The sequence below is a fragment of the Hippoglossus hippoglossus genome, chromosome 12, assembly GCF_009819705.1.
Source record: "Hippoglossus hippoglossus isolate fHipHip1 chromosome 12, fHipHip1.pri, whole genome shotgun sequence".
Taxonomy (NCBI): Eukaryota; Metazoa; Chordata; class Actinopteri; order Pleuronectiformes; family Pleuronectidae; genus Hippoglossus; species Hippoglossus hippoglossus.
The window spans coordinates 18,058,096-18,084,014 of NC_047162.1; the positions used below are offsets into that span (position 1 = coordinate 18,058,096).

A 25,919-nucleotide genomic window follows, 5' to 3' on the forward strand; every position below is an offset into this window, starting at 1 on the left:
GATATTATAATTTGTACTTTATCAGTTCATTATATTTATATTCAAGAGCTGCTGCTGCATAAACTCTCCCCAGAAGTTATTTCCACATCCATGTTAAATACAGGAGCGAGTCGTTCACTTCTTAAGCACAAAGCATCTCTTTTGTTTCTGCTTGATTAAAGTGCAGAAATTAACTGTGACAATAATAAATCTTACACTGGAACAACATTGTACTGAATATGAATGCGCCTATAAATCTGCTGTTGTGGGGAAAAAATATAAAGTGCTCGATTTAATTATCCTCGATCTCCACGTTTAACAGAATATTCCTGTAGGTTGGAGTCATTAGGAATTAGAAATTGAAGCAATATTTATTATCAGCCATGTAATACGCTCCGTGCATTTCAAAACGTTTCCTCTACTCTTATCAGCGTTGTCTCCGAAGCACCCTCCCTCCTTTCTCTCCTCGCTTTGTCCTCCTGATGTGTGATTATCAAGTAGCAGCACTCCAGTCGGAAATCGACCGCTCTGCCGACATGTACAAATTACCCCTAATGATGCGCCTGTCAGGGCAAATAGCAGGGGTGAGCCGCCGAGCACTCCACCTCCAGACGAGCAAGAGCTCAAGTGTCCTGGATGATCAGGCGCGAATCCATACGTCCCCCCCTGCCATTGTCTCCCTCCCGATCAGGACTTCTATTAGCGCTGCCGTCGCTGCACTGCCATCAACGTGTAGAAACAGATCCCCCTACAATAGAACTGCTATCTTAATGGTCTGTAATTAGTGTTGTGTTAACAGACCTGGTTCCATGTGCCACAGGATTGCATCAGCGTTATGACTCGAGAGGATACGCGAGTGTGAGTGCGTGCGGCTGAATGTGTTTGTGTCTGATTACAGAGAAGAGGACGGACAAGTCGGCGGTGTCGGGTGCCATTCGCCTGCAGATCAACGTGGAGATTAAGGGAGAGGAGAAAGTGGCTCCGTATCATGTGCAGTACACGTGTTTGCATGAGGTACAGTGTGTGGTTCTGCAGGAACCATTGAATGTGTTTGGTTTAATGTAACACACATGCACACAGGATGTAATGCAGGGTTATCATATGTAGGACAGTGCTAGTAAAGTAACAGGATCAAATAATATAAAACATTTTTTAAGATGCCACCAATATTTGGGAATCTGACACACTTTTCTTCTTAAATAGACCAATAGTTATTTTAAAGCCTCTCTTCAACTGGTCACAAAACCCACTAACATCATATAAAACCTGTCTTTTGTCTACAATGGGAATGGATAAAGTGTCCTGTGTGTTTGTGAACAGGAATCAATAATAACAGAAAGGCAAAGTTTTACCCACGTTTATAAAACCCACGTATACCCGTTAATTTTGGTGTAAAAGAGGAATAAGTCTAAAAAAACCTTTTCTTTCCTGCTACAGCTTATTCACATGACAGTCCCACCACTTGTCTCTCCCCTGCAGAACCTGTTCCACCATTCGAATGACATGCTCGGCCAAGGGGTGGTGAAAATCCCAGACCCCCGTGGAGACGACGCCTGGAAAGTCTACTTCGACGACGTGGCTCAGGAGATAGTGGACGAGTTTGCCATGCGCTACGGGATCGAGTCCATCTACCAAGCCATGACGTGAGTGTGAGACATCACAGCGAAAAACAAACTGTCTCCCTCTCTCTCTCTCTCTCTCTCTCTCTCTCTCTCTCTCTCTCTCTCTCTCTCTCTCTCTCTCTCCATCTCTCTCTCTCTCTGTCTGTCCATGTATGTGTCACCTCTTCATCTCCCCCTGTTCCTCGCCCTACCTCCGCACCTTTGTCTTCCTCGGCGCCGCTGTCGTTCCCTGTTGGCCTCCAAATGAAGGAAAGTCAATTATGAATGGGCCCGAGGATGGATTTGTCTCCATGAACTGTCGTGCTCCATACAGATGCCTGTTAGCCGGGCCCATCGCTCACAGAGAGCGCACTCCAATGGGCCGTCCCTCAGCCTAAACGTGCCAGCTAGCTGATGGGCAGATGAAACGACCGTTCCTAATAGGGATCATCGGGTTAAAACAAGACCCCTCGAGAGAACACAGTCTGAGCAGATCAAGGCTTTGACAGAACCTCCTCTTCATGACAGAGAGAAGTGTGAGCTGGTGTCACTGGAGGGAATCGAGCTCCCGGGTCTTTACCAGGCTTTGTCTGTGCTTCTCTTTACAGTCACTTTGCCTGTCTGTCATCCAAGTACATGTGTCCCGGGGTTCCTGCGGTGATGAGCACCCTGCTGGCCAATATCAATGCTTTCTACGCCCACACCACCGCCTCCACCAATGTGTCCGCCTCCGACCGCTTCGCTGCCTCCAATTTTGGGGTTTGTATTACTTTAGCACGCACGCACACACACACACACACACACACACACACACACACACACACACACACACACAGCTTCAATCTTTCTCCTTGCGTTGTGTTTCTATCTCTCTTTACGATTCTTGTCTTTTCTTCCCCACACAGAAAGAACGCTTTGTCAAGCTCTTGGACCAGTTGCACAACTCACTGCGCATTGACCTCTCAACATACAGGGTAAGAGTTTATTCTACTAAATAGATAACCAACATTATTTGTTGTCGTGAGTTTAGGACAAACACAAACCCCCCCTTTCACAAAAGAAACACTACATTACACGACTACATTTTGTGCCACATCCTTAAAATGTTCAGTATTTCCTGATGCCTCTGCTTTGAAGTATGAACTCTCACGGACAATTTGCAGTCTGAGCCCTGAGTGTGAACTTCCCTACGCTGTCCTCATTGATACGCACTTTATGTCTGTAATTGGTGAATTATATCAAAACCAATTTTTCTTCTGTAGAACCACTTCCCTGCCAGCAACAAGGATCGCCTGCAGGACCTAAAATCCACCGTGGATCTTCTAACCAGCATCACCTTCTTCAGGATGAAGGTTTGTGCTTCATCCATCTCTATTTTTCTTTTTGTGTGGGAGATAACTCTGTTTTCATCGCCGGTGACTTTCTGTACAAGTCGATAAAGCGTCGGTGTCCCTCCCTCCGTCTCGTGCTCAGGTCCAGGAGCTTCAGTCTCCGCCCAGAGCCAGCCAGGTGGTGAGGGACTGTGTCAAGGCCTGTCTCAACTCCACGTTCGACTACATCTTCAATAACTGCCACGAGCTGTACAACAGACAGTATCAACCTGCAGACACGGTGAGTCACGTGTCCGTTATTCATCAGCTGCAGAAACGTTTCAGATCTCTACAAGGGGTAAATAACTTCTTCTGATTGTTTGCTGTCCATTGTATTGAACTGTCCCTTCTTTTTAGAGACTGACTGTGTCTCTTTGCTACTCTAGAACAAGGAGGACGTCCCTCTGGAGGAGCAGGGTCCCAGTGTCAAGAACTTGGACTTCTGGCCCAAACTCATCATGCTCATCGTGTCCATCATTGAAGAGGACAGGAACTCCTACACACCCGTGCTCAACCAGTTAGTTGTAGTTTTTTACCAACCTTTTATTCTATTAAATAGACAATACAGACAGTTTGAATTAATCTTTACCCATTGATTTCTTGCTTAAAGGAGAATAAGAGGCGTTGTCTTTAAGTCGTAGCTCCAGATGTTCTGAACACTTAAAACTGACTCTTCAGTCGTGATACTCGGGGATATTCTGTCTTTGTTTGGTCTCAGGATTCCGTCAGATTAATGCCGTGTTGTTCTGTATTGTATTATTTACATCCTTGTCTGTCCGTCACCTTTCTCCCAGGTTCCCTCAAGAGCTGAGTGTCGGGAAGGTGTCAGCAGAGGTCATGTGGACATTGTTTGCTCAAGACATGAAGTATGCTATGGAAGGTAAGTCCCAGCCCCGTCTTATCATCCTGCTCAAGGTGTCTTTCAGCAAGTTATCTTCTTTTATCATCTACAAAGCTTGACGGGAAAACCTGAAGCATCGTGTGCTTGAAAACGTGAGGAGGAGAATCCTGGAGATGTGGGAGAGAGAGGGAATTCTGTAGTAGAAGTGATACAGAAGATGTGAAAGTTAGAAATGACTGTGGAGGGTTTAAAAGCTGCTTATGTCTCCCAGGAGCTTCTCTGCACTTTGTGTCTGCTGCACTGTACGTTACTGTACAGCAGCGCACCCCCCCCCCCCCCCCCTTATCCCAGCCCCCCGTCCTCAAGATGAAACCCCCTATCTGTACAGATGTGGTGAATCCTTCATTTTCAATCTGCTTTAATATTAAAAGAGATGGAAAAATGTGTTCGGAGATTTTGTACTTAAGTATTTTAACTTTCGTAGTAGTTTTTAGTAGGTCACCAAAATTACTCCTGGGTAAATTTGAGCTCACCTTTATGGCTGCATGTGTTTCAACGTACCTTAAATAAATGTGCACACAACCACAGTTCATATTAATAACAAATGTAATATAAAACTTCATAAATCAACCTACATTGTTTGTTTATAATATAAAGAGTATATCAGAATTCATTGACTCCCAAAATTCCTTTAGCATTTGGACTGTGTAAACACTGTGTAGCTAAAACCAGAGGCTAATCATCTTAGCTCAGCGTAAAGACGGGAATCAAGGGCTAGATCTGAGTGATCTTGAGATTCTCTCCAGCTCATGAGACATCTCACAGGCTCCTCATGTGCTCATGTATCTGCAGAGCACGAGAAGCACCGGCTGTGTAAGAGCACCGACTACATGAACCTGCACTTCAAGGTCAAGTGGCTCTACAACGAATATGTCAAGGAGCTGCCGAGCGTCAAGGACGTCGTCCCCGACTACCCATCGTAAGTGCAAGTGTCGTATTCTCTCAGAGGCTCGGAGGGGAAACGTTATGTTTGATCATGTGATTTTTAAACTGATCTTTAATTGAGATATTAGGATTTGGATACGATGCCTGTGTTTTCCCATGTAGATGGTTCGTACAGTTTGTGCTGCAGTGGTTGGCTGAAAATGAGGACGTGTCTGTCGAGTTCATGCACGGAGCCCTGGAGAGAGACAAGAAAGACGGAGTAAGAAACATTTAAATTGACTCTGATATTTTTGTTACGTTTGCAAAGAAACTATTTAACCCTCCGTACTCTCCGATGCCGTCTCAGTTCCAGCAGACGTCTGAGCACGCTCTGTTCTCCTGCTCCGTCGTGGACATCTTCACGCAGCTCAACCAGAGTTTTGAGATCATCAAGAAGCTGGAATGTCCCGACCCGAGCGTCATGGCTCAGTACAGCCGCCGCTTCTCCAAGGTAACACATCACGCTCTCAAGTGCGCCACAGCGTGAGAGGATGTGGAGAAAAGAACTTAAAACAGGCTCTAGATTTGATTGATAATCAATAATATATGAGCTCTCCATCATTTTAAACTTCTTTCTTCCAAAAGCAGCATCTTCACTGTGACTAGTTTCCTCCCTTAGAAACAGAGTATGAGGGATATTAAGAACAACTACATCATTGTAAAGAGAATTGAATATTACTTCATCAAATGGAAACTTTGAATTCCCTCCGGAGGGAACGAGGGGGCAGCACAGTCTCATGTGTCGGGTTTTGTTTTCCTCTGTGCCACAGGAACACATTCATACATCAGGGAACGTTTTTAATATGCAGGAGAATCTATGTTCCCTAAAAAGTATCAAATATTCCACTTTGTAAACGCTGTGAACAGTTTTATTAGAGGTAAGAAACTTGGTTTTAAAGTATTTGAAAAGAAACTTACTCTAATTTTTTATGTCTTTGTTGCTCTTTATTATTTTTTTTACAGACAATTTCCAAAGTTCTCCTGCTGTACAGCGCCATTCTGACCAAGAACTTCCCTTCTTATATTGACAAGGAGAAGATTGTAAGTTTATGTGTTTATGTTTTCTGCAATAAGCCATTTAAATGTTTTTCCTTGTAACTTCAATCAAATTTGGGGATCCACCATCCCGGCATCGGCATTGACCTATTTAACAGAGCATTATTTAAACTTGAATGGTGTTTTTAAAGTTGAATAATTCCCTGTCAGTGTAATCTCACTGTCCGCTGTGTCTCTGCTGCCTCCTCCTGTAGCCGTGCGTCCTGCTGAATAATGTGCAGCAGTTGAGAATCCAGCTGGAGAAGATGTTTGAGTCGATGGGGGCCAAACAGGTACGTCTGGAAACCAGTTTTAATCTGTATGAGCATCGCACTGGGTCACTGAGAATATCCAGTGTGCTGCTACTAAAAAAACATAAAATTATAAAAGCTGCATTTGTGTGTGTGTGTATCAGACTGCAACAGAGGAAGCGCAGGTATGTGGAGTAGCGCTGTAGATCCTGACTCTTAAAGAGGCCGTAGCGGATGTTGCGTGTACGCCGTGAATCTTGTGTCACGGGCCGGTTGTGTAGAAATGTCCACACGTCGTCCCTGGTGTCTGACGACGTGACGCTGTCAATGAAAGCAGATCGATACACGCAGATCTGGTCCCTGTGCTGCCTAATAGACTAGAGGATATGGAGACAAGTGTCCTAAGTGTAGCTGCAGTGACAGCAATCGATAACCTCTGTCAGCTGTGACCTCCCCCTGCTTCAGATCCCTACATAGTGCTGCATCATACTTACTGTGGAGCTAGTGTAGTAGTTTTTTTTAGTCGTGCAGTTTCAACCAGTGTGTTCACTTTACAATTAAAGCTAAATGGAGTGATTGAAGAAGAAGAGAAGAAGGAGGAGGAGGCAGTAGATGAAGAGGTAGGTTCACAGCTGAGCCAGTGGAGCTGATGCAGCAGCGTCGTTGATTTTTTTGGGGCGTTTATGCAAAGAAATGATTTTCCTCTTCCTCAGAAACAGGTTATTACCGATGAAGAGGAGGCAAAGGCTCTGGTGCGTACTGCTGATGGCAGCAGAGTAGAGTGTTAGACTGTAGCTCACTTCTAATAGAATGTAGCATGGTGACTGTTGTGCTTTATTAGTTAGTCCATAATTCATATTGTGGAATATTTACTGAACCTTAAACCAGTAAATCTTGTATCGTAGCGCTGTAGTAAAAACTCTGCTGCTGATGTAGCTTGAATAGTTGCCCCTGTTTTATTTAGTGCTGTTCCATCGGATAATCAACCTGCATCTATAAATGTAAAATAGTATGAGGGGGCTTCTTCTGTGTCAGTTTTCCTGATCTCAACATTACAATCAGATTTAGCAGCTGATTAGAAACTGTCCCCTGAAAGTACTTTTTGTTGCATGGGGAAAAAAAGTCTCCAGTACTCTACTCAAACACAAGGTGGCGCTAGAAATGCTCTGAGCAGCAGTGGTGGGATTTTCCTTTAGTGGCAAAGAGCGAGTGACCGAGTTGGACGTTATTTTCTTTGTCTGGTGAACTTTGTTGATTTGATCCTTTAACTTGAAGCTTCAGTTCAGTGTGTGTGTATAAATGTGCTGCTTGTCAACATGGAGAGAAGTAAAGTAAACAAGTATTAGATTTTAGTTTTGTCTACCTCTGGTTTGTTGTGGCCCAAACTTTCATTTAGATTCGAGGATGAACTGATTAGACGATTGGGGTTCAAAGGTGAAAGTCGCCCTGACCTCATAAAACCCATTTTTTGCCTATAACTCAAGAATGAATTTGCGTAGCATGACGAAATTTCACACAAATGTTTGGATAAAACTTCCTGGATAACAAGCAGAACAGGGGGGCCTCCTGCTCCTCTGCTCATCAACTACTAAACGCTCATTGGTGTATGTGGATGACGGAGCTCTCTCCCTTTCTTTTGTCATGTGTTATGACTCTGGACAGACATGGATTGAAAAAGTGCAGCTTCATTGGTTTGGCGGAGGCGTTACAACCATGAGGTGGTGATTCTAGTGAGCGAGAGTGAAGTCACAGTCGTGTTTTTCCTTTTTCTTTTCTAGCCCAACAGTAGAATGCTAGCATGGCAGGCAAGTTCCCTGTATATGCAGACATGTGACACATGACTGCATATACTCACCCTGATCTCACCACCTAAAGGACACGTGGATGAGAATCAAACTTTTAACATTTCTTATTGTCTCTTCACTGCCACTCGTAGTTTGAGGAGAGTGAGGAGGAGGAGGAGGTGGAGGAGGAGGAAGCAGTAGGGGAGGAAGGGGAGGAAATTGAGGTCGAGGTTTGTTACAGTGTGAAGTGGTTTTAACCTGGAACATCATTCCAAGTCTTTTCCCTTTCCCACTGAAACGTGGCGTCCCTGTGGTTGTCATGGTGACGTTTATCATCTTTAGATTTTATCTTCATCTGTGGTTGAATTTTCACTTTTTCTTTCCCTGCTCGTTCCTCAAAACTCGTTTCCCCTTAAAATACAGTTATTTCTAATTTCTGTCCTCTTTGATTTGTGTTTTTTTAGTTTTTGTTAATTTGTCTTTTTTATTTGTCTTTTAAAAAATCTTAATAAACATCCCTGTAACTCACAAAGACGCCCGCACCGGTAGAGAAGGTAGGTTACATGCACACCAGGGTGAATCCGCTGCCACACAACTTTCTATTATAGCAACTGATCTTCAGCTGTTCCCCCAAAATACATGAAAATCCAATTCCAAACGAGAAATGACTCTAAACCGAGGTTTTCCTGTGTTACCCTCCACTTCTCTGTGCTGCCACAGACTGGAAACGCATTTGAAGAGAAGAAGGTGAGTGTAGGTGCACACACTCATGTTTATTAACACAAAAACACACACATTACAAACAGGGGACACAATCCATTTGTAGCTGCATTTCCCTGAAGCCTCAAGCCTCAAACCCCCCCCCCCCCCCCCGACAGGCCATGAATCAAAAGGCCATTGGATCATTGGCTTAATGAGCCACAGTCCGGCTTCATCCATATGTCTCAGCTCCCCCTGCAGGCGCAGCTTATTCAGATCATTTAGCCTCAGTCTACCTGGGTTCGGTCATTTTATGGATCTTCCACCCCCCCGCCCCCCCATCTCCCTCCCCCTGTGCTCGTGAGACCTGAAAGACTCACATCTCTCTTGCAATGTTAAACTTTTGTATTTTTCCAATGTGCTCCCATTGAAAGTTGGAGGCTGCTGGGAAAAAGGTGGGTTTGTGCGAATGTTGATTAATTTAGTCGTTTAAAAAAATGTATATACAATCGTGTTGCGTGTTTCCCTGCCTCAGGAGCATTGAATACAAAACTGAAAGAAACCCTAATTATGATTTTTGCCACTAATTCCTTTGCCATCCCACAGTGTTGAAGCTTGACAACCCATAATAACATAACGCAGCTACTGGTTATTTAGGCTTTTTGGTTAAATCTTAAAATCTTCTAGTTTCTTGCATTTAAAGCAAAATTACCTGAAGAAGATTGAAGGTTATTTTGGGGGATTTTGTCTAAAATGCAAATATGAAAGTTCATTAAAATGTTTGAGGTCATCCATGTTTTGTTTTTTTCCTATCAGCATATATCGTATTATTCATAACTATACAGTTTATAAAATAAAAACCGTCAGTATATTTTAAAAGCTTCTCTCTGCTTGTGTGTCTGCAGTTGGACGCTGAGGCCAGCGACCTCCTGAACGACCTGCAGGTGAAGCTGAACAACGTGCTGGACGAGCTCAGCAGCACATTTGGGAACAGGTACAAGTTCAGTCCCCCCCCCCCCTCCCCCCATATTTAGAGGTGATGCAGAAACCCTCACGTGCATTTTGCTGATTGCTCATCATCCTATCAGCTTCCAGAGCCGGATCACCGAGTGCATGCGACAGATGGCGTCGCTGCTGTACCAGATCAAGGGGCCGCTCAACGCCAGCAACAAGAACCAGGTGGAGGGCGACTCTGACAACATGCTGAGGCCACTCATGGACTTCCTGGATGGAAGGTGAGTGGATGATTAGGATTTTAAACCCCTCCCAGCATTTTCCTCTTCCACAAGTTTGCAGGTTTCTCCTCTTGGCCTCTTGCTGATATAACCTGCACCATGTTTTTGCAGGCTGACCCTTTTCGCCACAGTTTGTGAGAAGACCGTCCTGAAACGTGTGCTGAAGGAGCTCTGGAGGATCGTGATGAGCAGCCTGGAGAAGACCATTGTTCTGCCGCAGGGCAGCGATACCTTTGTGAGTCGCGTGTTTGCTTTGTTTGCTTCAGCGTTGGTGGAAATTGCAAAGTTAAATGCAACAGAAAGTCAGTTCCTTTTGTTCTCTTCTCTCAGGGAGCGCAGATCCTCTCGGCGGCCAAAGAGCTCGGACAGCTCTCCAAACTCAAGGTATCAAGAAGCCCTTCGGATATTTTTTATCTGTGTGTTACCAGAATCAATCATCGCTAACTCGTCTCTCTCTGCTCATCGTGTGCAGGATCACATGGCGGGCGAGGCTAAGAGCTTGTCTCCCAGGCAGTGTGCTGTCATGGACGTGGCACTGGACACGATCAAGGTCAGTTTATACGACAGGGTCGGGTTTCATTGGGACGCCGGGGAGACGCGGGGTCGGATTAGCTTCATCCACTATTCATCCGTTTATCAAGAACCCTGAAAGTTTATGTAGGTGGACGGTTTTACCAGGGGAGGTTTGTTTGTCTGTTTTTGTTTGTGTTGATCCAGGTTTGTTGAGAGTCACCCTCTTGTTTCCTCTGCAGCAATACTTCCACGCGGGCGGCAACGGGCTGAAGAAGGCGTTCCTGGAGAAGAGTCCCGAGCTGTCCTCGCTCCGCCACGCGCTGTCGCTCTACACGCAGACAACAGACACACTCATCAAGACCTTTGTCACCTCCCAGCACGCACAAGGTAGTGAGCGCCACAGCTTCAAGATCCATTTCCTTTCCCCTAATACACCAGGAGAGGGCGCCAGCTGAACAATGTGTTTCCATAGGACAATAATTTCTCCTCTTTGAGATCTGAACCTGTATTTTGTGTGTTTGTTTCTGACGCTGAAATGTGTTGACGTGTTGTCGCTGTCTTCTCTTATCTCCTGTGCTGCCTCTGTGCCAGTGCACAATGGGAAAGGTATTAGGTTAACACCCAATGAAAAAATTCAGCCCAGCAGGGGTAGGTGTCATTGAAATCATCTGCCTGTGTGTCCCCACCCCCCTCTCATACTGACTCTGTGTCGTGAATCAAATTTTTATGCTGTAATGTGGTTAAATGAAAGCTCACTGGTGAATGTCTCTGGGTGTGTTAGGTTCCGGCGTGGACAAGCCCATTGGCGAGGTGTCCGTCCAGATCGAGCTGTACACTCATCCCGGGAACGGCGAGCGAAAGGTCACCGTCAAAGGTCAGTTTGAGTTTTCATAATAATCCTCCTGAACATTTTTAAACAACATTAACTCGGCTGATCACGTCTCCTTCCTCCCGTGTGTGTTGCTGCAGTCATGGGGGCCGGCGATTTAAAATGGCAGACGTCCGGCATGTTCCGGCCCTTCGTGGAGACCACCATGATCGGGCCTCAGCTCAGCGACAAGAAACGCAAGTTCCAGACCAAGTCCAAGAACAACAGCTGGTCTCCAAAGTTCAACGAGACCTTCAACTTGTAAGTACTGGGAGCAGCGTTACCTGCTTTTTAAATTAAGATGCAGCTATTTAAAGAATCACTTAATCAATTACCACTGATCTGTAAAAGCTTCTCTTGGCGAACGTTGTGGTTTTAAGCTGAATGACTCTTCTCCCTCCGCAGTGCTCTGGGTAACCAGGAAGGCTTCGAGTGCTACGAGCTGCAGGTCTGCGTCAAAGACTACTGCTTCGGCCGCGCCGACCGGGTGGTGGGCCTGGCCGTCCTTCAGCTGAGGGACATCATGGAGAAGGGCAACTGCGCCTGCTGGTGTCCGCTGGGCCAGCGCATCCACATGGACGACACCGGCCTCACCGCCATGCGCATCCTCTCGCAGCGCTCCAACGACGACGTGGCCAAGGAGTTCGTGAGGCTGAAATCGGAAACACGATCGGCCGAGGAGGGCAGATGAGAGGAGGAGGGCTGGAGACGGAGGGAGAGCGAGAGAGGAAGGAAGGAGGGACTCAGAATTTCAGAATAAGAGACGCATCCAGGGAATCATTTTCCTGCGTCCGACGCCTCGTTTACACTCGGACAAACACTCTCAAACATTAGTGACAGAGCTCGACCACACGGACACGGGTTCGTTCAACCTTCACACTGACCAGCTGTTCCACCAGGAAGTGACCACTCACCCACCCACTTCTTTTTAACCCCCCCCCCCCCCCCTCCTCCTCCAATGCCGCAGTGGCACAGTGCGCACGCCACAGCCTCAAGGGAACAGAGGACGCCGGCCGGGCCCCCTGCTGGAGGGCCGAACAAGTTCCCCCACCACCAACCGAACCCCCCCCCCCCTCCAAGCGTGGCCATGTGTTTGATGCCTTACACTCAAAACTGTGAATGTGTGAAGTCCGTAGCTTCACTGTGATGGTCGGAGTAAAATGTGAAAACGGTTTGTGCAAGAAAAGACGCAGAAATATTTTACTGGTTAATCGTGTGACGCTAAAGTTACGAGAGGAGGTACTAAAAGTAATAACCCTTAATGTTTCCCCTTCGTTCAAAGTATTGATGTGTGCCTTGCCATGTTAAGTTTCCACTCCTTTTTTAACCTTTCAGGAGAAACAAATACTGACAAAATCATCCGTTGATCACTACTGACGCCGTAAAATCAACAACAACATGGTTTAAATCAGTTTAAATGAAAGTGTATGTTGAAGCCGAGTCCTCGTTTTTTTTGTTCATATTTATTTATGAGCTCATCTAACAACTCGTGGCTCACGTGGCCTGAAGTCCGACCGCGATGGTGCAGCCATCGCGGTCGGATGGTGCAGCCATTTATTTATTTTTTGATATGTATTTATTGACGTCTGTGCGTTTTTTTTTCAAAAGCCTGCGATTTAAAAAAAAATGTTGTTTACTGTCGTGTGTGTGTGTGTGTGTGTGTGTGTGTGTGTGTGTGTGTGTGTGTGTGTAATACTGGATCGGCTCCTTAGTCCAGATCCATGCCAAAATTGTATGAGTTCTTTCTTTCCCCGTGTCCCATCATTCCACCAAGTTTTACTGAAATCTGTCGAGTACTTTTTGTGTAATCCTGTTCACAAACAAACCCACGGGGCGAAAAAACGTAACCTTGAGGTTGAACTTTCAGGTTTTACGGATATCTGATGAGGATTGAAAGATAATCTACATATTATCTTCCTGCTCTGTTTCTTCCTCTCTTCCTATCAGTGGCCTTACTTTACAAACTAAATCGTTTTTTTTTTATGTATTTCCTCTTGAGGTTCGGCCACTTCTTTTGCCCACGATGATGTCAAACACGTTTTTCCAAGCGATGCTCCTTATCACGTAGTATTTAATTTTTAATCCTTGATGACAAACACTGTACTAATACGTAGGCTGGGTTTTCTTTGCAGTCTCTTTATATTTTGTGTCAGGTTTTTTTTGTAAATATTTCCCCCTTATTGTCCTCTTGTTGTAAGATACGTGTTTTTATGGACAGAGATATTATGCAGTGCGACGTGTGCCAGTGAATTTGTTCCCAAATGATGGAGAAATATTAAAATGTTCCACTTTAATGAAGGATGTTGTGTTAATACGAGAACCTCAGTGCGTGCACACGTTTGAACCAATCACACGTCACCCTCCTTGTTACACTTCTGTCACAGCCATTCTGTAAAATACACAATCCTCGTGCCAAGTTGCAAATGTGTTCACTTTTATTTATGTTTTTTTTTAAGATTTTTCTGTATTTTCTAAAAATTTGTTGACCCGTTCACTAAATCACTGCAATATTCAACAACAGGTTCAGTCTAACACAGTAACTGCATTGTTTTTTTGTGGTGTTTTCTTTGTATCGTCACTACTTTGAAATGTTGTCGTCATCATGTAAACACTTGATTTGATGAATTTTGTATAAAGTATTTGAGGTATCTATAAATCTGCTTACCTGTGGTTTCTTTGGGATGGATTTAACAGATTTTAACGGGATTATTCTGTTTATAATTTATTTAAACTTTTGTTAAAGTACAAACTCTGACATGATCCAGTTGATTTCAGACAGTTAAGTGCAAGTTTGTGGTAAAAGAAGTATCTTCATGATTATATTATAACTTGAACTGTGGGTAATTAGGAGGTTTATGATCTGACCTTCACCAATTCATCTTTAAATGTTATTTCCAAACAAATAAGAGCCTTATTTCAATAAAATCCAATAAAATGATGGAACACAATAACTAATTTAGCCAGCGGTTCACGTTGAGGTCTCCTGGACGACGCGGCGTTCCTCTGAGTTCGAGCCCAGGTATTAAATTACATTTCTGACAGAGCCTGGATGGAAACATCAGATTTAAAGTCATAATTTTCATCCTTTTAAAATGCAACAAATCCTTTGCTTTGTTTTGCTCCTGTGAAAAGAGGCTGATAATAAGAAATGGGTGTGTATCATACCTCACTGCCCAGATCGCTGGCTTTGTGATTGGTTGCAGCCATTTACCTGTTACCTGTGTTTTACTGCCCCTCCACTCCTGCCCCCGGCTCCAGGTCCAAAGATCGCTGCACTGTTTGTTCAAGCTCGGAGCTGTTGGCTGCCGGGGGGGGGGGGATCCCAGCTCTTCCTGCTTGAACCTGAAACCTCTGCTCTATAGGCGCCTCTTTCACCACCGCACCACAGAGCCAGAGTCGTCCATCCCGGGTGTCTTTCATTCAGCCGGAGGCCCCCAGTCGAACCCCCTTCCTGTGCCTGGGGACGAGGCTGGTGCCTGGGCGTCCAGGCCGAGCACAGACCGGGGCCTGGATTCTCCTCATCTGCGGCGGAAGCAAAGCGAAGACTGAATTTTGAGGCGTTTTCCCGCTTCTCTTTCATTCACTGGGCCTTTATGTGTGAGGGGGACACGAGAAATCACATTTTTCTTTGAGGTATGTGCCTGATTTTCTTTTGGTTTTCAGACTTTGGGGAAATATTGGACGTCTGGTACTTTTGTGGACAAAGATCAGAGAGTCTCTCGCCTTCGAAACCTTTAAAAAATAGTTGAACAACATAATTAATCAATATTGAGGCCTGGTGCCTCGGTCTCAGATCGATTGTGAGTGTGAGAGTCGAACAATAACAGTGAGTGAAACGTGGAGCCGCCTGTTTCCTGATCTGTGCACCAGAATAAATCAGGGTAGTGGTCAGTGTTGAAAAATCTGTCTTATTTATCTTTAATTTGACTTAAATATATTATTAATTTGCTTATTTGTAGAAAGAAAACAGGGGAATTGGCTCTTCCTGTTTCACTCTGACGTCCTTCTGCGAAACCAAGATACAGGAAAACGACAAATCTAAAACCAGAGACTTCATTTCCAGTCGTTTGCCTGGTTCTGCTTTTATATCTGGTGATTTATTAAGAGTCTTATCGTCTCAATCTCAATGTTCGCATCATATCATCTTGATCTTTGCCGTTATGGATTATGTGCTGTAATCTTTACTCGGGTACAAAGGGTTGTGAAGGGAGTGTCTTTACAGCTCTTTGAGTTGTAGCTCGCATGTCATCGTAGAAAATGTCCTCGACTGTGGTTCAATCGTTTCTTTCATCAACAGAATATCACGACATACGAAGTTTATTTGATCAACACCATATAGAGAAAACTCTGTTTATCATTATTTTTGTTGAATATCCAAAGCTCATCCCCAATATCCCCCAAAAATATCAGAATTTAGCCATAAAATTATATTATTATAGTACATTTGATAATTATTAATGTAGTGATGTAGTGATACATCATATAGCTTTGTGCACTTAACTGCCTGTAAACATAAAAATAATACATTTATATTTAGTTTCTTTTGCACTTTTCAAACTTAAGAATAAAGATAAATCTGAATCTTTAGGTCAAACACATTTTGGAACATGACAGCATATACATTGATGTAAAGTATAATATTGTTATGATGATAAATGTCGGATAAATCCCCTTTTATATATATAAATTGCTTCCGCCTTATATTTGCCAGAGTTTCCCCCCCTTTCACTTATACGTCGGGTCTGTGCTCGTATAAGATTCGACTCTTTATACGTCCTCAGGTGTGGGATGGACAATCTGAGCTGAACATGGGATCCATAGCGTCGAATGCTTTCCAGCTGTGTGGAAAACAGGCGGAGCGAGGTGAGAGCTGACGCTTTACATCAATCTGTACTGAACTGAAGTTCGAGAATCACACCTTCACCCACGTCCTTGCTCTGAATCTTTGTGTTGCACAGAGGAGGAGCGATACCTGCGAGCCAACGACAGACCCTTCAACCTCTCGTACACCTATACCGTAAGTGCAGAAACTCCACTTCCTCTGCGGACAGGAAGTGAGAGACCCTCTTCTACTTCTGCTCAGATTTAAGATGAGTGGGGGGGGTTATGTGTGCATGTTGACTGACCGGCGTCCGTCTCGTTCCAGAACAACGCCATCACAACCTCCAAGTACAACATCTTCACCTTCCTGCCGCTCAACCTCTTCGAGCAGTTCGGGAGACTCGCCAACACCTACTTCCTCTTCCTCTTGTTACTGCAGGTAGACATTTTGTTTTTCCTCTTTTCTGATGTTACCATGTGTGGACTCTGTGGCGTCCTAATCAATCTGACAACAAACGTCTGCTCACAAGCGAACGAGAAGCGAATCTGTAGACTGTCCTTTAACAGAGTTTCATGAAAATGTATTGATTCCACCTGTCGAGGGTCGTGGTTCTTTTTGCTGGATGATATTTACAGATATTGTTGCACGTTATTCACAAATGTAATTTAAAGGTATTTCAAATGTGTGTGTGTGTTTGTGTGTGTGTTTGTGTGTGTGTCTCCTCACAGCTCATCCCACAAATCTCCTCTCTCTCCTGGTTCACCACGGCCGTGCCTCTGATCCTCGTGCTGTCTATCACAGCCGTCAAGGACGCCAGCGATGACATAGTAAACTCAAATTACCTCAAGCTTTTTGTTGGCAAAACTGAGAAATAGAAAAATTAAATAACTAACGAGGAATTAAACTCAATTACATGATGTGAAACTAAAGCCACAGGTGTAAAAATAACCTGTTTTCTCTTGTGTCGTCGGAGTAGAACAGACACAGAAGCGACAAACAGGTGAACAACCGCCGAGTGGACGTCCTCATCGATGGAGAGTGAGTGAAGACGCAGATTTCACTTCTTTTCTTTTTTTACATTCTGTCCAGTTTCTCTGTTTGTGAATGACGAGGCAGCTCAGAGCTGATCGGTGAGTTCATGGTTTGTCTCTTTGGTGCAGACTGAGAAGTGAGAGGTGGATGAACGTTCAGGTCGGAGACATCATCAAACTGGAGAATAATCAGTTTGTTACAGTGAGTACAGACAGTTCAGAGTGAGGATCACAGGTTTATTTAAAGATATCATATTAACAAACACGTTTATTTGATGCTTTTCTCAGGCCGACCTCCTGCTGCTGTCCAGCAGTGAGCCTCTCAATCTGGTGTATGTAGAAACAGCAGAATTAGACGGGTGAGTGTCTCACTGACTGTCTCACTTTGTCTCAGAGTTGCATCGTCCTCATGTCCTCTTGGTGTCCCCCCCCCCCCCCCACAGCGAAACCAATCTGAAGGTGAAACAGGCCCTGACTGTAACTGGAGAACTGGGGGACAGAGTGGACGCACTGGCTGGTTTCAATGGTGAGAGGCCGAAAGAAAAAATAATACATCTTGTTTTCTTATCCTGGACTTTTGAGAGATATGTGATATAACTTTTAAAAATATAATTATAAAGTTTTAAAAAACTTCTTTCTGTGTTTGTGCTCTTCTGGAAGTTCGTCAAAATTAAAAGCCACAGTTTTGATTTACTAAACCACGATTTTTAACTTCTTAAATCTTAGTCTAAAAATTCAGATTCATCTCATAATTCTGACCTTATTTTTTCACCTAATTAACTCGGTCAAGTTTTTTCCTTATGATGCAGTTTTATTTATCTGTATCATGAATCACTGTTCTTGAAGGTTAAAGTAAAAAAAAGTATCTTGATAATAAGACTGTAGATATAAGATATAAAGATATCTGCTATTTTAGCTTCACGTTCTAGTACAGTTGCATCTTCACCTTGACCTTCACCTTTACTCTGTTTCCTTGATGCCGACCTCTGACCTCTGACCTCTGACCCTCAGGTGAAGTTCGCTGTGAGCCTCCCAACAACCGTCTGGACAAGTTCAAAGGCACCATGACTCTGAGCGGACAGGCCTACTCCCTGGACAACGACAAGGTGCTGCTGCGGGGCTGCACCCTGAGGAACACGGAGTGGTGCTTCGGCCTGGTCATCTTCGGAGGTGAGTGGTGTTTGAATGAGCCACAAACCAGCAGCTTTGGCATCAACCACACGTTTGTGGTGGTAATAAGAGAAATAAATTAGGTCACGGCCAGTGTCATGGTAACGAGATCCAAAAACACACAGGGAGTCAGGGACCAGCGATGGAAGGATTCGTACTTTCCGTGAGATTTCGGCCTGATCAGAAGTTATTTTAAACAAACGTCTTCATTTCCTCTTTGGTGGAAATGAGTTTCCATATAATGCAGCTGCAGAACAGAATCAGTCCATGTGGAGAAGTTATAAAATTATAATGAATAAATATGGTAAAATGCAGCAGTAACAGATGAAACAAACAAATGAGATGATACAGGACTGTTATTATAGCTGTTGATATTTGTTTGTTTTACCACTCAGGCAAATCACCAGGCCGCCTTTTATTAGCTTTTATTCACCAACGTGGACTTTAACCCATAAAATACCTACTGATGCATGAAGGAAACAATGAAACTATTCTGAAGCATAATGTCAAAGAGCAAATAATTCAAATGGACAGACGGGTTCGCTTTTAAGAAGCAGTGAACGAATATTCGGCAAAACACTGAGGATCAGTCACAGTTTTTCCTTCAACACAGTCTCTGAAAATACAGATATGAATGTTTCCAGGTCCCGACACCAAGCTGATGCAGAACAGTGGAAAGACGACGCTCAAACGGACGAGCATCGACCACCTGATGAATGTCCTGGTGTTGTCTGTGAGTTAAACACACACACACACACACACACACACACACACACACACACACACACACACACACACACACACAAATACACATAGGCCGGCGTGGACATCGTTAATATACATCTTCATGTTTTCGCTAAGTGTTAAATTTCCTGTAACTAACATCACGTCAATTTGTCGTATGATGCCCGTATAAGTCATAAACCCTTTCCCCTCCATGTTAGCAGATGGGACATGAACTAAAACTAGAAAGTCAAAGTCAAATAATAAATGGTGGATTGTGGTTTTGATCACTACTTTGCACAAACCCAAAATGACGTCACCGGTACAAGATGGCAGCGCCCGTATCTGGGATATATGGGCTTCATTTTTGTAAAGTAGCAGGAAGTGGACACGTGTCGTCCATCTTTCTATAAAGTCATTCTTTTAAACACACATATATATATAGAAAAGTAAAATTTGAAATGTGGAGATCATTTATTCACCTCCATAAAAGCATTGATTTCTCTTTTTAATGCACATTTTTCAGCTGATTGATATATGATGTCTTAAATCGATCAGATCTTCGGTTTCCTGGCGTTCATGTGCACCGTCATGGCCATCGGCAATGCGATCTGGGAGGTGCGTGAGGGCTTCGTGTTCACGCCCTTCCTCCCCCGGGAGCCAGGCATCGATGCCGCCCTCTCCTCCTTCCTCTCCTTCTGGTCCTACGTCATCGTCCTCAACACGGTGGTGCCCATCTCTCTCTACGTCAGGTATGAAAATGAAACAGGTGAGAGAATCCAGTCTGCTCTTCTTTCTCGTGTCACACTTTGACATCTCCCCCCCCCCCCCCCCCTGCGTGCTTCAGCGTGGAGATCATCCGCCTGGGGAACAGCTTCTACATCGACTGGGACAGGAAGATGTACTACCCCAAGAGCGACACCCCTGCCCAGGCGAGGACCACCACGCTCAACGAGGAGCTCGGACAGATCAAATACATCTTCAGCGACAAGACGGGCACCCTGACGCAGAACGTCATGACCTTCAACAAGTGCTCCATCAACGGGAAGAGTTATGGTGAGCGGCTCTGGGGTTGTGAGACCTGCACGGTGGAATGGACACAATACGACTGAGTAACTGAGTTCAGATTGTGTGTCTGTGTTTTTCAGGGGAGCTGTTTGACTTTGCCGGACAACGGGTGGAAATCACAGAGGTGAGAGGAGAACAGTGGAATCTTCTGTGTGAACTATGTGTAACTTGCGTATTTCTCAAACTTGTTCCTGTCTGTTTCTTTTTCCTCAAATCGCAGAAGACGGAGAAAGTGGACTTCAGGAACGAGCTGGCGGATCCGAAGTTCACCTTCCACGACCACAGCCTGGTGGAGACGGTGAAGGGGGGAAACCTGGAGGCTCAGGCCTTCTTCCGCCTGCTGGCTCTGTGCCACACCGTCATGCCCGAGGAGAAGAAAGAGGGTGAGCGTCCTCCAGTGGACGTCTTTATTACTATTATCTTTATTTCCATCTTTTATTCTAAAATCGTTGTTTCCAGAAATCCATTTACCTTTCCTCTTTCCCTCTGTTTCTCTGGGCAGGAGAGCTCTACTACCAGGCTCAGTCCCCCGACGAGGGCGCTCTGGTGACGGCGGCGAGAAACTTTGGCTTCGTGTTCCGCTCACGTACGCCAGAGACCATCACCGTCTTCGAGATGGGCAAAAAAGTCGTCTACGAACTTCTGGCCGTCCTCGACTTCAATAACGTGCGCAAGAGGATGTCCGTCATAGGTGAGAGGAAGTGGTGACGAGATGTTTCCGATGATTTGACGAAAATCAATATCGACCTTCAAGAAATAGCCTGAAAATACGTTAAACTCTTTGAGACGTTCATTTATATTCACGCAGTCACGATAAAGATCGCAGCTATTTAAGAACTCGCTCTCCCTCTGACTTCCAGTGCGTAGCCCTGAGGGGAAGTTGACTCTGTTCTGCAAAGGAGCCGACACCATCATCTTTGAAAGACTCCACCCGTCCTGCAACGAACTGACGGCGGCCACCACCAGACACCTGAACGTGAGTGAAGCGGTCCAATGTAAACCAGACGTCAGAAAGATGTCAGGAGTTGTGTTGGTAACTGCTCTGAACTGTCCAGGAATACGCAGGCGACGGCCTCCGCACGCTGGCTCTGGCCTACAAGGACATAGATAAGAGCTACATGGAGGACTGGAAACAGCGCCACCATGAGGCCAGCACCGCCATGGATGGACGGGAGGAGATGCTCGATGAGCTTTATGAAGAGATGGAGAAAGACCTCATGGTTAGTCCGCCTGTGGAGAACTGAGAGATCGTTTTAGCGAGTTAACTTCTCGGTTGGTCGTTACAACCTTCCAAGTGGCAGCTGCTATAAGTGAAGCCAAAATATCTGGGTCGCCCCCTGGTGGTTGGTGGCATTATGGTTAGTTCAAGTGTTCATGTTTCTGATAAGTTTGATTTAAATAAGTCATTTGATGCTATAAAAACGAGCTGAGACTCTGTATCCAGATGACGCTTGATCCGAGATGTTTTGGCTTCAGTTTAGACACACGTCGTCCATGTTAATGTCACTGACCTTGCTCCATAACACATTAAATTATTAATGGTGAGACAGAGAGAAGAAATAAAACCCGTTGCTTCAAACATTTATAACATTATTATACTAAAAACCTGATTTTCAGATGATGAACTTTGACTGTGTGGGTTTCAGCTGCTGGGAGCGACCGCTGTGGAGGACAAGCTGCAGGACGGGGTTCCACAGACCATAGAGCAACTGGCTAAAGCTGACATCAAGATTTGGGTGTTGACCGGAGATAAACAAGGTAAATGCACGAGAAAAGAAACCGTTTCGGGAATGAACTGACAAGATACGTGGCTTTAAAGTGATGATGCTTGGAAAACAGAGACGGCGGAGAACATCGGCTACTCCTGCAACATGCTGAGGGAGGAGATGAAGAAGATTTTCATCGTGGCAGCTAACACGCCTGAAGGAGTCAAAGAGGAGCTTCAGTAAGTCAGACGGACACAGACGACTGTTTTAGCTTTTATTTTGTTGATTGTACTTAAAGTCACTGGGATAAAAATGACAATTAAGTAACTTCTTCCAGGAAAGCAAGGAGGGAAATGTGTCCCGAGGCAGCGGACGAGCCGAGTGTGGTCCGGGCTCGTGCCGGCCTCTTCTGGAGTCACAAAACTGAGTCGGTGCAGGATGAGAAGGTGGAGGGAGACTACGGCCTCGTTATAAACGGACACAGTCTGGTAAGAAGTTACTTTTTTATCTTCAGGCACGAGACTATTTCCAGTAGCTGCTGAATCAACAAGATGCGTGAATGTCCCACAATTTGAATCAGTGTAGCTGCAAAGTCTGAAGAACAAATGAATGACGTGTAAAGAGGAATTTCGAGACCTGCTGACTTTTATCATTTTGTTGATGGGACGTAATGGACTCACGTCTCGTCACATCCCAGTAATTCCTCCTCCTTCCATGTGGCCCTCAGGCCTTCGCTCTGGAGAAGGACCTGCAGCTGGAGCTGCTGAGGACAGCGTGCATGTGTCAGACGGTGATCTGCTGCAGGGTCACTCCTCTGCAGAAGGCCCAGGTGGTGCAGCTGGTGAAGAAATACAAGCAGGTCATCACTCTGGCCATCGGGGACGGAGCCAACGATGTCAGCATGATCAAGGGTAAGCAGAGCCGCATTTATATTTTTATACATCTCACAGTGCAAATGTTATGTCTCACTCTGCTGTCTGTCCTCCAGCTGCTCATATCGGAGTGGGCATCAGTGGGCAGGAGGGCATGCAGGCCGTCCTCTCCAGCGACTTCTCCTTCGCCCAGTTCCGTTACCTCCAGCGCCTCCTGCTGGTGCACGGCCGCTGGTCGTACCTACGCATGTGCAAGTTCCTACAGTATTTCTTTTACAAGAACTTCATCTTCACCTTCGTGCATTTCTGGTACGCCTTCTTCTGTGGCTTCTCCGCACAGGTGAGTGGACACGGAGTGGAATCGTTTGTTTGTGACTTTCCTGCAATCGTGATTTGAAATAATTCTACTGACGTGATGCAGATTAAAAGTTGACTGATATTGAGAGCACAGTGTTTATGTTTCTTAAATAACTACTTTATATTTGGCCCAATCTGTAAAATATCAAGGCTCAATTATATTTCTTTGTCAAAGTTATATATTATATTATATTATATGTTGTATTTGTATATATGTTTTTTAACATACTGTATATATTCTTTTACCCCAAAAATCCACACTTCATCCGTAGAAAGTGACATAATTTAAAAGTATGTTCATGTTGTTGTTCATAGACTGTGTACGACGAGTGGTTCATCACTCTGTACAACCTCCTGTACACAGCTCTCCCCATCCTCGGTTTGAGCCTCTTTGACCAGGTAAGAGTAACATCCAATAATCTTGTAGTTGAATATCTTGTACTTTAAACTGAATTCAAACTGTGGCTCATATCTCTCTCTCTCTCTCTCTCTCTCTCTCTCTCTCTCTCTCTCTCTCTCTCTCTCTCCCCCCTGCTGTGTTTCTGCAGGACGTGAACGACCGCTGGAGTTTCCAGTATCCTCAGCTCTATGCTCCCGGTCAGCTCAACCTCTACTTCAATAAGAAAGCCTTTGTGCGCTGCCTGATGCACAGCGCCTACAGCTCCCTCATCCTCTTCTTCATCCCGTGGGCGGCCATGTACGACACAGTCCGGGACGACGGCAAAGACATCTCCGACTACCAGTCCTTCGCTCTGCTGGCACAGACGTCTCTGCTGGTGGTGGTGAACTTACAGGTGAGGGGAAACAGGCCCCTGGTGCCAGAAGCAGCAAATTATGCTTTTTTTTTTTAAAGGTTTTATTAAATCAAAAATATCTCTGCCTGTGTTCCAGCTGTGTCTGGACACCTACTACTGGACAGCCGTGAACCAGTTCTTTGTGTGGGGCAGCCTCGCCGCCTACTTTGCCATCACGTTCACCATATACAGCAACGGCATGTTCCTTATCTTCACCTCCTCCTTCCCCTTCATCGGTGAGTGGAGTAAACCCCTGTGCCCGCTCCTCCCTGCACCACGTGTGATTCTCTAGGATCACTGGCATACGGATGTTTTCTTTCCAGGTACGGCGAGAAACTCTCTGAACCAGCCCAACGTGTGGCTGACCATCTTCCTGTCCACCCTCCTCTGTATTCTGCCGGTGGTGGCGTTCCGCTTCATCCTCATCCAGCTCCGGCCCACCATCAATGACAAGGTGACGCAGGAAATACCACCATCATGTGTTTGATACCCACATTAACTGTCAGGTTACAAATGGGCCTATTGAGATAATTAATAGATTGTTGTAATGAATATTTTTGATTGTTTCCCCCCCTCCAGGTGAGACATAAGGTGCGGAAGGAGGCGTTGCCGGCCCCTGCACCTCGCATACCTAGAAGGAGAATCAGCACCCGGCGCTCCGGCTACGCCTTCTCCCACTCGCAGGGCTTCGGGGAGCTGGTGACGTCCCGGAGGTTCCTGCTGAAGAGGCCCCTGAGGAGTCGACCGGCGCTGTTCGCCACGACCGACTCTCCTCTGGCCCAGAATCAGCCTCAGCACTACCGCACCATCACAGAGGAGCAGGAGGAGACGCAGAGCCGGTAGAGAGGAGGTGAGCGGGGACCGAACATCTGCAGGGGACCGACCCAACGATGTAGAAAGTCTTTTATTTTGAAGCTCACTCGTGAGAGGATGCACAGGGTAAAGTTCACCACCTGGATTCTTACCAGGTCAAACTTTTTATAAAAAAACTTCTGTCCCACCTCCTGTTAATGCTGCAATTCCACTAGAGGGCAATCACGAGCTAGTCCTCAATGAAATTTAGTAATTAGCTAAAATAGTTAATTACAAGAAAATGACTTAAATTTTTATCTTTCGAATATAGATGTGATAATTTGAAAAGTACTAATGTCCCTTCGAGTTCTTACTGGGAGGGCAAATGGGAATCTGGCTAATGTTGCAGCTTCTAACTGGTCATGGTGGCGTTAGTGACTTTATTCCATCAGTTTAATGGTGAATGCAGTAAACATGCCTGGTGCTGTGCGACGTCACAGAGACAAACAGAAAGCTGTAAAATTACTTCTATAAAAACACAAATGAAATTGGTAGGAACTTTCTTTTGACCCCTTGTACGTTACGTTTCGAGGCTTTAGCTCCACACGCTCCTACGGTTCTCTGGTTTTTTCTAATAGGTGAATATTTTTATCATTGTTAAAAGATGTTTGCAGCTCTCACACAGGAAGTACAACTGTCTCAAACTGTACTCGGCATTACTACATTCGATGGGGAATCAAGTTAAAATGTGTTATGATGTTCTCTGTGATGATCTCCTGTCTCATGCATGATTTAACAGCGGAACTGAGACAGTAAGAAGCTCATATTAAGCTTTGGGACACTCAGAAAACTGATGAATATTGTGTCATACAAAACCAAATTCTTCATCTTTTTATTGGTTAAGTGAGAAGCCGGAAACACGACGTTGCATTTTGTGCCTTTTAATTATTTCTAATTTTCCTCCAGTGAATTGTCAAAACTCAGGGTGTCATTTTGAGAAAGTAAAACACGGTGATTTCTGTTGAAGACTGTGATGAACCTATTTTCCACACTGTTGTTTACATGATTATTTACATTAAACATTGTTTTATTATTGTCGTGCTCCTTGTGTTTGTGATCTGTATTTTAATATTCACACTTTCATGGAGGTAAAACTTCAGGTACCACAGTGTTTTCAAAGTGCAGCCAGGGGTCAGTGTTGTCTTTCTACCGGAGTGTCAACTTTACAGAGACAGTGATATAAAGGAGGAGTAATGGGTTTAACTGGGGACAGATCATGGTCCAGCAGATATTTATACTTTATAAATACTTCACTCCTGACACATATTTTACCATCGTGACCTTTGAATTTTTGAAAATACAATATTCTCAAGTGTAACCTAAACATTTTTATACCCAGTTTTATGTTGATGTATTTTACGGGA

General features: G+C 44.8%; 2 protein-coding genes across 7 annotated transcripts in view; both read left to right on the top strand.

Annotated features, from left to right (window-relative positions):
* Nucleotides 1-13,816, top strand: part of LOC117771827 (protein unc-13 homolog B-like) — a 53,845-nt gene extending 40,029 nt beyond the window's left edge. For 3 of the 6 annotated variants that reach the window (XM_034602615.1, XM_034602611.1, XM_034602612.1), the window contains 23 exons: nucleotides 878-993; nucleotides 1,459-1,622; nucleotides 2,189-2,339; nucleotides 2,486-2,554; nucleotides 2,843-2,932; nucleotides 3,054-3,191; nucleotides 3,337-3,467; nucleotides 3,745-3,830; nucleotides 4,644-4,770; nucleotides 4,899-4,995; nucleotides 5,083-5,226; nucleotides 5,739-5,816; nucleotides 6,026-6,103; nucleotides 9,450-9,538; nucleotides 9,633-9,779; nucleotides 9,891-10,014; nucleotides 10,110-10,163; nucleotides 10,252-10,329; nucleotides 10,532-10,679; nucleotides 10,884-10,940; nucleotides 11,074-11,166; nucleotides 11,262-11,421; nucleotides 11,566-12,341. In XM_034602615.1, the coding sequence (XP_034458506.1) occupies nucleotides 878-993; nucleotides 1,459-1,622; nucleotides 2,189-2,339; nucleotides 2,486-2,554; nucleotides 2,843-2,932; nucleotides 3,054-3,191; nucleotides 3,337-3,467; nucleotides 3,745-3,830; nucleotides 4,644-4,770; nucleotides 4,899-4,995; nucleotides 5,083-5,226; nucleotides 5,739-5,816; nucleotides 6,026-6,103; nucleotides 9,450-9,538; nucleotides 9,633-9,779; nucleotides 9,891-10,014; nucleotides 10,110-10,163; nucleotides 10,252-10,329; nucleotides 10,532-10,679; nucleotides 10,884-10,940; nucleotides 11,074-11,166; nucleotides 11,262-11,421; nucleotides 11,566-11,851 (2,705 nt within the window). In that variant the 3' untranslated portion in view covers nucleotides 11,852-12,341. Of the gene's footprint in view, nucleotides 1-877; nucleotides 994-1,458; nucleotides 1,623-2,188; nucleotides 2,340-2,485; nucleotides 2,555-2,842; nucleotides 2,933-3,053; nucleotides 3,192-3,336; nucleotides 3,468-3,744; nucleotides 3,831-4,643; nucleotides 4,771-4,898; nucleotides 4,996-5,082; nucleotides 5,227-5,738; nucleotides 5,817-6,025; nucleotides 6,104-9,449; nucleotides 9,539-9,632; nucleotides 9,780-9,890; nucleotides 10,015-10,109; nucleotides 10,164-10,251; nucleotides 10,330-10,531; nucleotides 10,680-10,883; nucleotides 10,941-11,073; nucleotides 11,167-11,261; nucleotides 11,422-11,565 lie in introns of all 6 variants that reach the window. The other 3 variants (XM_034602613.1, XM_034602614.1, XM_034602616.1) reach the window with 2 other exon arrangements.
* Nucleotides 13,817-14,462: 646 nt separating this feature from the next.
* atp8b5b (ATPase phospholipid transporting 8B5b) lies at nucleotides 14,463-25,594 on the top strand. Its single transcript, XM_034602647.1, has 29 exons — nucleotides 14,463-14,738; nucleotides 14,776-14,793; nucleotides 15,942-16,023; nucleotides 16,119-16,177; nucleotides 16,307-16,420; nucleotides 16,711-16,809; nucleotides 16,959-17,020; nucleotides 17,143-17,215; nucleotides 17,302-17,372; nucleotides 17,457-17,539; nucleotides 18,025-18,183; nucleotides 18,828-18,916; nucleotides 19,465-19,658; nucleotides 19,754-19,962; nucleotides 20,055-20,098; nucleotides 20,195-20,357; nucleotides 20,477-20,665; nucleotides 20,835-20,950; nucleotides 21,030-21,194; nucleotides 21,621-21,732; nucleotides 21,814-21,919; nucleotides 22,018-22,168; nucleotides 22,408-22,591; nucleotides 22,669-22,892; nucleotides 23,225-23,308; nucleotides 23,458-23,703; nucleotides 23,801-23,939; nucleotides 24,027-24,157; nucleotides 24,283-25,594. The coding sequence occupies exons 3-29, from the start codon at nucleotides 15,969-15,971 to the stop codon at nucleotides 24,544-24,546; spliced, it is 3,585 nt and encodes a 1,194-aa protein (XP_034458538.1). The 5' UTR covers nucleotides 14,463-14,738; nucleotides 14,776-14,793; nucleotides 15,942-15,968; the 3' UTR covers nucleotides 24,547-25,594.
* Nucleotides 25,595-25,919: the final 325 nt, after the last annotated feature.

Bases quoted from the DNA above. Each gene is read 5' to 3' on its own strand.
- atp8b5b (XM_034602647.1), top strand. From the start codon at position 15,969: ATGGGATCCATAGCGTCGAATGCTTTCCAGCTGTGTGGAAAACAGGCG. The intron at 17,216-17,301 runs GTGAGTACAGAC...TGCTTTTCTCAG, and splicing joins AGAATAATCAGTTTGTTACA to GCCGACCTCCTGCTGCTGTC. The intron at 19,963-20,054 runs GTGAGCGGCTCT...TGTGTTTTTCAG, and splicing joins CATCAACGGGAAGAGTTATG to GGGAGCTGTTTGACTTTGCC.